The sequence below is a fragment of the Salminus brasiliensis genome, chromosome 8 (genome assembly GCF_030463535.1).
Source record: "Salminus brasiliensis chromosome 8, fSalBra1.hap2, whole genome shotgun sequence".
NCBI lineage: Eukaryota > Metazoa > Chordata > Actinopteri > Characiformes > Bryconidae > Salminus > Salminus brasiliensis.
Genome location: NC_132885.1, coordinates 11048883 through 11063718, shown reverse-complemented (window position 1 = coordinate 11063718; position 14836 = coordinate 11048883). Strand labels below are relative to the sequence as shown.

At 41.7% G+C, this 14836-nt stretch overlaps 1 protein-coding gene across 2 annotated transcripts; it reads right to left on the bottom strand.

Moving 5' to 3' along the window:
- Positions 1-1997: 1997 nt before the first annotated feature.
- gjc4b (gap junction protein gamma 4b) lies at positions 1998-11417 on the bottom strand. Of its 2 annotated transcripts, none has more exons than XM_072685599.1 (3): positions 11279-11417; positions 4650-5838; positions 1998-4496 (listed from the first exon to the last, which is right to left on the bottom strand). In XM_072685599.1, exons 2-3 carry the CDS (start codon positions 5806-5808, stop codon positions 4483-4485), a joined length of 1173 nt encoding a protein of 390 aa, XP_072541700.1. In that variant the 5' UTR covers positions 5809-5838; positions 11279-11417; the 3' UTR covers positions 1998-4482. The 2 variants fall into 2 exon arrangements, with proteins under 2 accessions (XP_072541700.1, XP_072541701.1); XM_072685600.1 differs by lacking the exon at positions 11279-11417 and adding an exon at positions 5936-6607.
- Between the last annotated feature and the right edge of the window lie 3419 nt (positions 11418-14836).

Sequence of the window (14836 nt, the reverse complement as noted above, 5' to 3'; positions counted from 1 at the left end):
TCAGACCCCTTGTGAGACCATATGCTGGTGCGGTTGGCCCTGGGTTCCTCCCAATGCAGGACAATGATAGACCTCATGTGGCTGGAGTGTGTCAGCAATTCCTGCAAGATGAAGGCATTGAAGCTATGGACCCGCCCATTCCCCAGACCTGAATCCGATTGAGCACATCTGGGACATCATGTCTCGCTCCATCTACCAACGTCACGTTGCACCACAGACTGTCCAGGAGTTGTCGGATGCTTTAGTCCAGGTCTGGGAGGAGATCCCTCAGGAGACCATCCGCCACCTCATCAGGAGCATGCCCAGGCGTTGTAGGGAGGTCATACAGGCACGTGGAGGCCACCCACAATACTGAGCCTCATTTTGACTTGTTTTAAGGACATTACTTCAAAGTTGGATCAGTCTGTAGTGTGTTTTTCCACTTTAATTTTGTGTGACTCCAAATCCAGGCCTCCATTGGTTAATAAATTTGATTTCCATTGATGATTTTTGTGTGATTTTGTTGTCAGCACATTCAACTTTGTACAGAATAAAGTATTCAATGAGAATATTTCATTCATTCAGATCTAGGATGTGTTATTTGAGTGTTCCCTTTATTTTTTTGAGCAGTGTATGTGTGTGTGCATATATATATATATATATATATATATATATATATATATATATATACATACACACACTATGGCGGCAATATATACACACATGGACAAAATTGTTGGTACCCCCCAGTTAATGAAAGAAAAACCCACAGTGGTCACAGAAATAACTTGAATCTGACAAAAGTAATAATGTACAACAGATTTGAGTTATTTCTGTGACCATTGTGGGTTTTCCTTTTATTAACCGAGGGGGTACCAACAATTTTGTCCACATATGTATATATTGCCATACTTTATTGAGGCCCTTAACAATGTCAACATAAACTATCCTTCATTGTTATGTGATTCGTTTTCCAGTGAATCATCAGAGTCTACATTTTATGGCCAGCTCTTCCTTCCAGGTCCTTTCTGATCTTTTCTCGTCTGTGTGGGGTTTAAGAACAGCCTTTTAACTCATAGTTTGGACTGTGGGTCTTCACATGAGCACGTATGTACCTTCTAAATGCTGCACAATCAGTTCAGGTAGACTGCAATCATGTTCTAGGATGAGAAAAAGAAACCAAATGCAACAAGCTTCAATTCAAAGGTTGCAGAAAAGGGGGTTTAGTATACTTGCAAGATCCTAGAAGTGTACCACCATGCAAGCACACCAATAAGAGTGCTAGGGCAAGACTCTACAATTGCAAGTGGCTCTGGATTAAAGAGCCAGCCAAACGGCGTAATGTACTGCCAGGGGTCTGTGGGCAGTCTTTTTTCCCTTTTCTTTTTTTAAGCCGCAAAACTTTGTTGCAATATTTAGACATTTAACCAACCTTCTCGGCTGCATGGACTCCACCCATGCCAGAGAAATGCATAAACAGACAAGTTTCAGACTACTATGAAAATTGTGTGTGGCACTTAATGTGTCAAGTATTGCAAGATTTGTTTACATTTCGAAACAATCAGATTAGTGTATTAATCTTACAAGCTATGGGCAGGTCAATAAGTGTGGGCCAGGAGTTGCATAAGGCTGGAAATCCCCAATATAGAGATTCAGTTGTAGACTTAAGGAAAAAGAAAAAAAGATTTTAAATCAATAACAATGTTTGAAAAAGCTGAATGGTCTAAAACCACTGTACTGCTTGTGTTGGGCATTGCTCTTCACCATGTAGTTAATGTAAACGAAAGTAAACCAACTCTGAAAATAAGGTAAAGGTGGTGAGTTTTACGAAGGCCTCATATGTCAGTGTAACTGTAGAACCAATCAAGACAAAAAAAAAAAAACAGATTCCAAATCACACTTCAGCCCAACTTCCATTACTAATATAAAGACCAGTTCTAGTTTAGACCTAAACTCTGCTTCTAATAGGACCCAAAAGAATTCATGCAATCCATGACCAGATTGACAGAAGAGAGAAATGCTTGAATTGCAGTTTTATTTTATATCAACTTGCACAAAAATACCATTTGTACAAAAGTATAAAAACCATAGAATACAAAAGTTTTAAAAGAAATGAAAAAAAAACACACACACAAACAGAGCACACCCTTGCAATGACCGACTGCAGAACTTTCCTCTGAACTAACGCTGAAACAAGACGGGAGCAGACTGCATTATTTTGCCACATACAACAATTAGAGCCCTTTACTTTGGGTGTTTTTTTGTTTGTTTTTTTACATGCGCTCAGCTTAGACCAAACTATAGTGTGTAGAAGGGATTTCCACATGGTTTTAGGCTACACTCTTAAAGGTAAAGGTGCTACAAATGGTTCTTTGTGTGATGCTACAGGAGAACCACTTTTGGGTTCATGAAGAGTCGTGTGTGTAAGAGATATTTGAGAATGTGATGAACTTAACTTGGTACCTTTAAAGAACCTTTACATCAAGTGACGGTTCTTCAGACCTTTAAAATGTTCTTAACTGTTACACTACTCCATTAAGTTTATGTTTTATATGGAAACAAAAGTGGCTCTTCTCTGGCATCATAACCTTTCGTAGCACCTAATAAAAACACAATTAAGACTGTAGGCTAAACATTTTGCCCAAATCACCAGCCTATGGGAGCACATTTCCAAAAGCATTTAGTCTATAGAGAAAAAACAATTAAAGTACAAACTAAAGTAGCATTTTATTAATAGGACAAATGATTGGCGTTTTAAAGGATTACATTTAATTTTGCACATTTTGCCCATACTAATTATATTTTGTGTTCTACATGAGGTTTTGACTGTTGCTTCACTATACTCACTTGGTCATTTAATATGTGGTAAAGCTTTATTGGGCTTTTAGAAAAAACAGGCCCAGTTGGTCCTGAATATCCAACAGATGCATTTGGGACAGCTTGACTTGATTTGCATAGAGAAGCAACATTTACGATAGCTAGGGAAAAAAATAAAAATAAAAAGATAGCCATGACTCAAGACCTATGCATTTGTAGAAAAGAAAACATGACCTTGCTCCACACTCCCATTATCAGCTGTCTGCACGAGAACACAACGACAAAACCCAGATAGATCCACATCAAACCAAAAATACATTGTCAAACAGTAAACATTAATTATAAACAAACAAAAACAGTCCTGTAAACCTTTTGTACTTCACAGAGAAGCCTTTTCGTCCTTGTTATTATAATGTGGCAATAGTAATCCCGTACACATCTCACACAAGATGGAAAAAAAACGTATCAAAAGCTTTCTTTGTAGGTCAGCAATTAAGATTCACAAGTATTCAAGCATTTTCCAGGTTTTCATTGTTTTGATCATTCAGACAAAAGGCACCAAAAAGTGGCTCTGATATTCCAGAACAGCAAAAACTGACTCGCAGAGGCGGAGACTGAAATTCAGCAGCTACAGGCCGCACACCAACCACATTGGATTCCAGTTCACCCAGAGAAGTCTCCAAAAAACAGGAAGAGAGATGTATTTCCTTAATGTACAAACCCAAGACATATCAATGCCAACAGCAGCGTTTCGTTTGGCTTAAATGGAGTGCTGAAAGTACAGGCTACATATGATGTGTTGATGTGTTACATGGAGAAATTAAAGAATGCTATGACTGGGTTTGTTGTGCAACATCAGTAATCAGCTCACGGTGTGATCTACGAACGGAATGGACAGTCCGAACAGTGAAGCTAGGGCCACTTGGATGCCTATAAATAATAATAATAATAATATCTCAGACAGTGATTTTGGTCTGGCATCATATCTCAACCTTCTTGTGAACTTGGTCCTTGGTTGATGCTACTGCAAGGATCAACCTTCCCCACCCAAACGCTACAACATCAAAACAGAGTAACAACGTACCATCTTAGACAATAAGAAGCCCTTGGCTGACGCTTGTTCACAGATACATGCAAGTACTAATTATGGTTCACTACTAAACACAAAACCTACTTTACCTATATACGTACCTACTTAACCAAGAAGTCTAATGCTGTTTTACACTGGCTCGTCCGTTTCTTTTTGAAATGACAATAAAAATGTAAAGTTCAGTTTAAAAAATTAAGGCATTTTTGAGATGCAAACCTTGACGCTTCATAAGAAGTGTTAAATATATGGAAGAAACTTTGATCTTTCCCTACAAAAAACAACCAAAAACCATAAACACTCTGCTCAGCTGGATACAAAAAGGAAAGGTTTCACTTGAGTACTTTGGAATGTTAGGCAGACTGGTCCTCAAGTTTAACTGGCTGCTGAAATGCTCTCTCCTGCTAGAATACTGCACAGCATGTTCGTACAGTCCACCAGAGTGCTCACAAAAACAATGACAGTCATTGCTTTACCAAAAAAAAACAAAAAAAAAACAAAATCCTACAAAACCACTCAAACATCCATGTCCATTTTCTCAGATGTCCAACCTCAACCACTGGACAGTGTTTTGGCAGTCAAGAAAGCAGAGGAAAGACTCAGGCTCTGATACCTAGAGAACAATGAGACAAACAATGAGACAAACAACAATCAATGCAAAAAAAAGTTAATTATACTTCATTTAACAGGAACAGATTTTTTTTTTTTTGGGGGGGGGGGGGGGGGTTACTTGCAGTATGTCAAATAAATACTGAGCATGTTTTACCTTTCTCACAGGTGCTTCCCTGCTTCTCCTGCTTCTCAAAGTTCAGTCTGTTCTGTTCGACAGCCGTGCCATTGGACTCTGGGCTGCTGCTTCGAGAGGGGCTGCCCTCCTCGCTCTGGTAGGCAAGGTCCAGGTGTTGCTGGGCCAGCTTCAAGTGCCTGCGCAGCCTTTCCAGGTCACGGGAGGACGACTCGTCACCGAATGACTCACGGCCAGAGTCACCCAGGTTGTAGTCAGGCTTCATGCCCATGGCCAGTTTACCAGTGTTGTCCTTTTTCAAGGCAGTGCTGTAACCAGGAGGCGCTGTTGGAACCCGACTGCACATCAAGGGCCTTGGGCCAGGCATGGGCATGTGCTGGTGCTGGTGGCGGCGAGCCCGATTGCGGAAAGCATCGCGGATGCCACTGAAGCCCAGGTGGAGAATTTCCAGCACAGTGAGGAACAGACAGAGGGCACTGACGGCATACATGATCAGTAGGAAGATGGTCTTCTCAGTGGGGCGAGAGACGAAGCAGTCTACGGTGTGGGGGCACGGGCTCCGCGTGCACACGTAGGAGGGGGCCACCTCGAAGCCATACAGGATGTACTGCCCGAACAGGAAAGACACCTCAAAGATGACGCGGGAAAGCAGCTGGCATATGTAGACCTTCATCAGGCCATCACGTTTGATGCGCCGCCGCCCATCGTGCTTCTTCGAAGACTTCTCGGGCTCCTTCTCTTTCTCAGGCTCGATCTCCTCGCATATCATGGGGTCCTCCTCTCCGTTGTCCTCCGCCTCCTCGTAGTCTCTGTTGGTGCCACGGTTGATCATGGGCATGCGTTTGCGCCCCCGGGGCCTGTACTCGTCGTCGTCCATGCGGGCAATCTTGTGCATGGCGAAGCCCAAGTACATTATGGTGGGGGTGGTGATCATGATGATCTGGAACACCCAGAACCTGACATGCGAAAGTGGCGCAAATGCGTCATAGCACACATTCTCGCAACCAGGTTGCCCCGTGTTGCACACAAATTTACTCTGTTCATCATAGTAGATGGACTCGCCGCCCACCACGGTCAAGACGATGCGGAACACGATGAGCAGCGTGAGCCAGATCTTCCCCACGAAGGTGGAGTGGTTGGAGATCTCCTCCAGGAGCCGTGTAAGGAAACTCCAGCTCATGGTATGACTGTTTTAAGACTCCTTTTAGTTCTGCAAAAGAAAAACGTTCAAAAATTATTATTATTAGGGTCATCATCAAGGGTCACTTAGATATTATTGATATATTCGCTCAAAACACAAACTGAACTAATCTGTTTCTTTAGTTCACTGGGTTAAGAAGGCTCGTTTCAGCAGCCAAACTGTTCAGGACTCCAGATGTAAGATATAAGGCCAGAGCTGATGGCCCTTTTGCATCTCACCAGCTTGTCACATGACACAGTTTAGGTCTCCGATACAACCTATATAGGAGGAGTCACACAGACTAGCCAAAGCATTCAGAGCAGTCAAAGCATTCATCTTCACGCTACAAGTATTTGTCCCCTGTTTTGAGCAGGACACTCATCATATTAACCACCATGCTTTTGCAAATTCACATTGTACCTTTTTTGTACGCAGAACCTAAAAATATGGTTGCTTAATATTAAAGGACGTCTCCACCCAAACCACTTCTGATTATTTTTCCTTGACAGAGCGCCCTCTAGTGTTCACTAGGCACTATTAATGGACATTATTCACAGCACACAAGAGTGAGAAGCGTTCTCAGAAGGGAAAAAGAGTTTGTCTTGAACCATGTTACAGCCAAAAGCGAGATCTGTGGTTCATTTGTTCATGCCGCCTAAACATGCACGGACATACATTCCCGGTTTTACTTTTGAATTATGTAAACAAAACTATGATTGAGATTACCTGTTCTACACTCTAGTCTCTCTACTGGAGACTACCACACTGCAACATTTAAGTATCTGGAAACTGAATAATAAAAAAATCATAATAATAAAATAATAACACTACCAGACGGATTATTATGGTTGTTTACTAAAAATCATTTTACTTCAAACAGTGTGGCTGCATTATTTACAGAGAAGTAAAAACAAACAAACAACAAAACATTGGATCATTATTAGCCATTACTCAGAATTAAGGCAAAAAAATAAAGGGTTGGGTGGGGTAATTTTGCTAAACACTGGATCTTACGAGAGATCCAGTCAAAACAAACAGGCTCAGGCTTTCACAAAGCATCTTAACCCGAAAAAGATTCTTAAATGGTTGAGCAAACATCACACTGGACGACCAAGATGCTTCGGGAAAACTGGACTTCACATATGACCAATCACTGAAACCATTCATGCAATAAATGACAGTCACTGGTTCATCCACTAGATGGAGCCACTACAATACTGTGTAAAACACAGCCACAACACAGCAGTTTAAGGAGTAACCTTAAATATAGCCAAAATGGAGAGGACACCAAGGTGTAAAAACAGTCGTTGACTGAGGCATTTGCTCCTGAAGTGCTTCCTTCCTGAATGTCGGCTAGCACCTACTTACTGAAGCAGGTTTAAAAGAGACAGCGGAAGAGAAAAGCGCATGTTGACAAACTGAAAAGAGACATCTTGCAGAGAAATGAGAAACACAGGTTTAACTGACTGTCCATCTGTTTCCCTGATCCTCCAAGAAAACACCTTCTCAGAAAAAGGAGAAGGGGGGGGGGGCTCCTCGGGTAAACTGCTCTTGAAAGGTAACTGTTCCAACTGCTTGAGTAACAGTAGACAGTTTCTACAGGTCCACAGCCACCACCCATAGCAAACAGTCACTCTCCAGTCTTTACTTACCAAACACCTTTACCCGCACAACTCTGCGGCCTACAGCCTTCAACGTGTGCCGGATTCCATAATATTAATGAAGCAGGAATGCCATCCCCTCCCAGGCGAGTAGCAGCATGTCAAAAGGAAGACTTGCTTATCCCACGTCTTAGCACACTGCAAATACCGGCTTCTAATTTCTGCGGTACAAATGCTTATTCGAAAGCTGTTCAGCACCCAGTAAAATAAGGATGAAGGCAAGACTGAGACTTTGAATAACTGCAGTCAATGGTGATGCTAATGGTAAAACCGCAGTCAGAGTGTGTGAGGTGGCAGGATTTATTGGAGACTTGAGTGTCAGCACAGTATTTTTAAAAAAAAAGGTCACGCTGTGCTCTGAAACGGCCACCAAATCACTGTAATTTGTACAGGGCGCAAAAGGGACACATCCGTTCGAAATTCAGGAGCACAATGAACTAGTTGTGACATGCAACTACACCCACAGCTGGTGCCCATTGCCCTCCGATCCTAAATCACTCCAGGCCAAACCAGTCCTCTACTGCTACACCTTGCTTGCAGATGGGCCATCTTACTACAATCTGCTGGCACATCCCTCTGAAAACCTCAAAAGAATGAGGGAGGGGGTAATTTCCTTACGTAAAAAGAAACCAGATGGACCAATTTTTTTACAAGATTTCACTACAAAAAAATTAAAGATGTAAATACTGGTTTTAATCCAGCATTTCTGACCTGATGCTCATATTAAAACATGCAAACAAGTTTAAGTCACCCATCCTTAATAATTAAAAGCCTTGGGAAGAACTATTCTGAATCTCAGCTCTTCGCTGCTGAGGACAACTTTGAGCTTGAGCACCACTTCTGAAAAACCTCACTTCTTTCTCACAGCAGTCCAGCAAAGGCCAGAACAGTGACCAATACAATCCATGAGTGTAGGCACTAACTTCACAGGAACAGAGCGGCTTTGTAGGAGACATCTGGGAGAGTAGTTAAGGTTCCAGCCCAAAGCGTTTTACCTCTGGGACAGAAGACGAAGCCGGGACAGAGCTTAAGCAGAAGCTGAAAAGGCCTTCCAGATAACAAAACTGAGCAACAGCAGTGAGAGTTTACACCCTGAATTAAAAAAGCAAAGAAACCTTGGATAAACAGACCTCAAGGGTTGTCTAGTATGTGTCAAAGTTTGCTTCTCTTCTATATGCTAGACCCGTTCTGATAGAGCTCTCTGGACAAGTAATAATCTATGTCACGAAGGCCCCAGAAAAACAACCTCCGATAAAGGATACCACATGGCCTGTCTACCTGCCTCAAACCTTAGGGCAGCACAAACACGAGGGCAGGAGCTAAGAAATGCTGGGGCTGTAATGAGATAAACAAGTTCAGACAAAGATGGACTGTATGAGTCTGGAGGTGTAGGAAAAAAAACAACTTGTGGAGGTAGCTAAGCCAAGCCAAGTCCCAGAGCAAGTTCAGTTAGAAAGGTTAGACATTTTCACATACCATTTTACACTTGGGCAAGATTACAGCAGGCCACTCTTACCCTGGAGATCACCTTTTCCATCCACTCTGGCTGAAGACCACAAGCAGACAAAATGCTAAGAGTTGCCCCCAGAGCTGTGACTCACTGACCACAGTCGCACTTTAAACCTCCCTTACTTTGGTCAATAAGCGACTCTATAATGGTCATATTAACTTACAGCATCAGTAACTGTAAATAAGCTGGTTTCCTCAGACTCAGCACACAGCAAACTTTTTAGACTATCTACTTTAATTTACCCCTCTCTCATTCCTTCACTTGGCAGGTCCTTTTAAAGCTGCAAAATAAGCCAAACACAGGGTCTCTTTTTTAAACCACACAATTAAACACCATCTACAAGAAGAATTAAAATCTTCAATCAGGCAAACAACCCTATTTACCGTCAAATGTTCCTTAAGCTGCCATGAACCCAAGTCTCCACTAAAGAGACCTTGAGGAACCTACTGTTTAAGGGTGTACACAAAAACACAGCAAGTTCAACGACCTAAAAACGCTCTTTACGGGTTCTTTTCCAGACACTCTGGTAGAAGACTCAAGGCCACAAATAGACAAAGAGCTGAGACGCTCGCTGACCACAGGCACACTAAAATGAACCGTACCATGATCCAGAACTCCAGACAGGCTAGGCTTTTAGTGTTCATATTAACTAAGAGTATAAATCACTGTAGATCATTACTGATTACTAACCGCATACACATCTTTTTTTTTTACCTTCATCTTATGTTTACACAGCAGGTCCATTTGTGGCCTTCAGTTTTTTTTTAATCAAAGCGGATGGCAAAGAACCTACAAATAGTGCTCATGAGGGTTGAATTTGAGGTGTTTCTGTAAAGGGATAAAACTTTGTGCCCTCTTAAAAAGTAGGTACCTTACTAAAACCAATGGCTGTATAGAGAACCACAGCAAGTCAAGGAACCATCTGAACGGCTAAACAGAAGACCTCTTGTAGACCCCTTTTTTTGGTGGTGGTTGGGGGGGGGGGGGGGGGGGGGGGTTTCCATCTTTACCTTAGTTCTTCACCAGCCAGGTCTGTTTTGAGTGTTATATAAAACACACACACACACACACACACACACACACACACACACACACACACACACACACACAGTTTCTCCTCCATACAGATTCCTCAATCGCACCATAATCTACATAGAGCTGGGCATTATGCTTCTCTAAGCATATGGACACTGTTATATTGTTAGTGCACTTACAGCTGTAGTGTTTTTTATTAGACTGGTTTAATAGATGAAGAGCAGCAGATGTTGAGTAAAAACCACTGGATTCAGAACGGGAGAGTATCTGAATAGTAGTGTTTAAGAGTCTGCAGCTACTAATGCATACAGCTAGGCTGTTATAAACGTATGCATCATGAATATAATATGGATAAATATTGTGTATTGTGTCTTTAATGCCTTTAAATATGGTGATATAGTGTTTACCATATCTCCCAGCCCTAAATCTACAGTATGGGTTACTCTAAACACTGCATTTATCCTCAGACTAATCAAATACACAGAATAACACACATTTATAGACTATTTTAGACTTGGTATCTAATTTTCTTCATTTGTTTGTGGTGTTACACCACACACACACACACACACACACAGGTTTCCCATAAAGGCAAAGCCCTCGTACAAACCTAAAGCGCCTATAAATTAACATCAGCCAAGAAACCGAGTCAAGGCTGCAAGCCCTCACCTGAGCTGAGGACCTCTACAAAGCCCCAAAGACTTACATAAACCCCCGAGTTCTGGGACGGTTCTGACTTGCTGGACCTGATGCTGATGTGCTGCAGCGCGTCGGAGCGCCTGAGTGGCGCGTGCAACGTGTCGCCCCCAGTCTGGCCTTAGCGAACAGCCCTCCACCAAAACCGACGACCAGCTAGCCAAGTAACCCCCCCCCAAAACCCGGCCAGACACTCATAAATGTGCTCGGTTCGACGGTTGTTAGAAGAGAGCGCCCCAAAAGAGCCGAACCCGTCCGAGAAGATGAGTTACTATTGTTCTCCTACAGAGGCGGGAATGAGTCCACTGACCCCCCCCCTCCAATATCCCCCCAATCCCAAACCAACAGAACTGTGGATTTCCCCAACAGTCCAGCAGGTAGCTTAGCTGTGATAACCCACGCAAACGGACCCCTATCAGACCCCCTCTGGGTCGAACGTCTAGCCAGCGCGCGCTCACGCTGCTGGTGCGTTAAAGCTAGGCTAAGCCACACCGCTCGAGCGTGGGACGTCTCGTTTCTTGTGTCCCGTAAAGAAAGAAAGACAGAAAGAAAGGGAGGAGGGTCGTACCGCTACGAGTAGGTTCTCTGTTCCGCTGGTTTCTCCAAGCTAAAGTAGAAGAAGCAGCATATTTCTTCAGTCTCCAGACGAAAGCGCCATTCCTTATGAACCCATGCAGGTAACTAGCTCCTTTGCCCCGCTCTGACGGGGTGCTAGAAAAGACCGTGTGGACAAAGAGCCTCCCGAAATCCCTTATTCTCCTCCTCCTCCTCCTCCTCCTCCTCCTCCTCCTCCACTGCTCTGACACCCCACCCCCGCTGCAGGGCCCCAACACTGAAACCCCATAGTCTTCCTTAGCGTCTAGCAGATCAGACTTTCAGTGATTCAGGCTGTTTTCATGACCCATTGAATTACATGACCTGCTTATTTCACACACTCACACATCTCTCCACCAGTTACTGATTATTATTATTATTTCATTATTTTCAGCTATGAGAACAAGTTGCTTTTTACTGGAATTAGACTAGATTAGATTGGATTAGATCAGATTTGACTTTATTGCAACTGAGGAAAGTACAAGCACTTTTATTCACAGGTAAATTCAGGTGTTGGTTTTGGCTGCTTTGGTTATATATATATATATATATATATATATATAAAACAGTAGTTAAATATATATATATACAATATATATATACACTTATGAACTACTGTTTTATATATATATATATATATAGAAGCAGCATAGCAGCATTGTATATATATAACAGTAGTTCAATATATATATATATATACAATATATATATACACTTATGAACTAGTGTTTTTATATATACAAAACCTACACCTGAATTTACCTGTGAATAAAAGTGCTTGTACTTTCCTCAGTTGCAATAAAGTCAAATCTGATCTAATCCAATCTAATCTAGTCTAATATATATATATAACAGTAGTTCATAACTGTGGCTAAAAGATTAGATTTAATAACTTAGATTAGACTGGTTTGACAAATATCTGTAAGATTTGTGCTCAGACAAGTTTAGCGAGCATACAGACCAAATTTGACCATTTCAGATTTGTGAGTTTTAAAGTTTGTGATTGGACCCTTCTTCACACACACACACACACACACACACACACACACACACACACACACATTATAGATTAGACTCACAAGCCAAGCTGTACAAGTTCAAGCCGATGAAATGCAGTTTAGCATTTAAATATCGTATAAATATAAACACATTAATAAATACACGTAAAAATGCAACAGCTGTGTAAATTCAGACGTGTGTATGGCCTGTACTTGTTCTTTCTCAATGTCAGTACAGTCAAATCTAATCTAATCGTTTGTGAAGTACACCTTTGAACGTATTAACGCTTTCATTTCTGTGTCTGAATGTTAAAATGTGGTCCACGTGTTCCCTAAGCTTGCCTGAGCTCACGTCTAAAGACAGTTGTCAAATCGATCAAACCGTGTGGCTCAAAACTACACAAATCTAATGTTCTAGCCACAAGTAATTGTAAATATATGTATTTAAAGGAGCCATGATTAAAAAAAGAATCTACTAAGATGTTCTTCTGAATTGTAACTACACTCTAAGCAAAATCTGTTCCTCATGTAGCACCGAAAACACGGTTCTTTGCCTCGTGACGATAGTGAGAACCTTTTTCTTTTAAAGATTTTTAGGTTCTTTAAAGAACAGTCTACAAGTCTGCAGGTTTTCTTCCTTTTCTTTTGACCAGACTATCAGAACCCCTTTGCATTCAACTGGTTCTTGGCTTGTCATGGTTCTCCATTTACGAAAGAACCCTTAAGGAACCTGCTTGCACGAACACATCAAATTTTGCACTCGTTCTTCAAAAAAACGTTCTTCAAGGGCTGTTAGTAAAGGCAATGCTACATGTAGAGCCATGACAATTCCAAGAAACCTTGGTTATAAAATGTTCACTATCGTTAGGAGTCAAAGAACCCTATTTAGAACCCTGTATAGAACCCATTTTGCTTAGTGTATGGACCCTAATGTAATTTAAAGGGATGAAAGGGCTGAGGTATAGTGAGACTATTATTATCCTAAGAACAAGCGGAAAAGCAGAAACTGCTGGCGTAACTTGTGGGAAGCTACTGTTGTGGTTTCACGCTCCCAAAATAACTGCACGTTCTGATGTTTTCTCTGCTTTAACACACCCGGCTCAACTCGTAAAAGTTTCATTACTACCAGATGAGTTGAATCAGGTGTATCAGAGCAGAGGAAACACTGTATCCAGGACTCAAACACCAACAGCCAAGGCCGTTGCATTATGCAGTCGAAAACACACACACAAAAAATGTGATTTCTGGCCCAGATTTGTAGTTGATTCGTAGAGTCCTGTAAAATAAAGGCAGCATTAATAAGATTAATGAGAACACAATGAGAACTCCAAGTGCTGTGGAGCTGTGCTGCTGCTATTAGCTGTGTAAATGCTCTAATCTACAGGCTCTTACACACTGACTGCACGTGGCCACGGCTCGTGTGGCAACAACAACTTCCTCCCTTTCTGCAGGAGAGGCTGTTCGGAAGTCATTGTTATTTGAGATCTTTCCTGAGTTGCATTTTGTCAAAGGATGAAATGGTGCAGGGCCTCCTCTAACCTCTAATCAACCTCCCGAGACTGTCCCATCTCACACAGGGTTCCAGAAACTGATCACTTATCATATGTGCTTCTTAAATATAGATTTTCCCTGGGATCAATGTCACAATGACACATTGCAGATAAGTGAGGTTAATGGCTGAGTTTACTACACTATTTTATGGGCTTTAGGCAGCTCCCTGAAACAACAGAAGACACATTAAATTGACAAAAGTATTTGGACAGTTGCTTGTTTATTGTTTCTTCTGAAATCAAGGGAATTAAAAAAGAGATTATCCTGCTTTTGTTGAAATCTCTACTGTCCAGACCAGGCTTTGCACTAGATTTTGAAGCACTGCTGTTAGGCATGGTGCCAATAGGTTCATGTTTATCTGTTCCAGAGGGTCTTATTCTATTGGCAGCACATCTCTACAGGGGCTAGACAAGCTGTGTGTATGCATTTGCACATCTGTGCCAGCAATAGGTGCAACTTCACATAGCTGAATGCATTTATTAGAAGGGGTGTCCACAAACATTTAGACATGTAGTGTGGAAAGGAAAAGGATTCCTTGACTCATAGCCCTTATTTGGTGCTATATAGAACCATTTAAAATGTTCTATAAAGAACCACTGACAAGAGGTTTCCCCTTCCCCCTAAAGGAACCATCAAAAAGTAGTTAAGTGGTGCTTTGGGTTGTAATGGTGTCAAATACAACCATTGACTACTAAAGAACCCTCGAACAACCTCCTACTTAAAGGGTGTATGCCTGCTAGCAGCTACACAATTAGCATAGCATAGCATAGCATAATTAGTATACTCGCTTTCCTTTTTAAGCCATAACTAAATACAATATGTTTAAATTCATGGGCTGCACAACTTTAGACAGCAGAACAAATACTGCACAGCACAAATATGACTTTCAACCTTCAGAATGAGATTTTTTGCTAGTTTTTCTGGAGGTAAAGCAGAAAGAGAACCTCGTAGGAACCAAGGACATTCTTTAGAAATCCAAACAT

Coding starts and splice junctions, on each gene's coding strand:
- gjc4b (XM_072685599.1), bottom strand. CDS start 5,808: ATGAGCTGGAGTTTCCTTACACGGCTCCTGGAGGAGATCTCCAACCAC.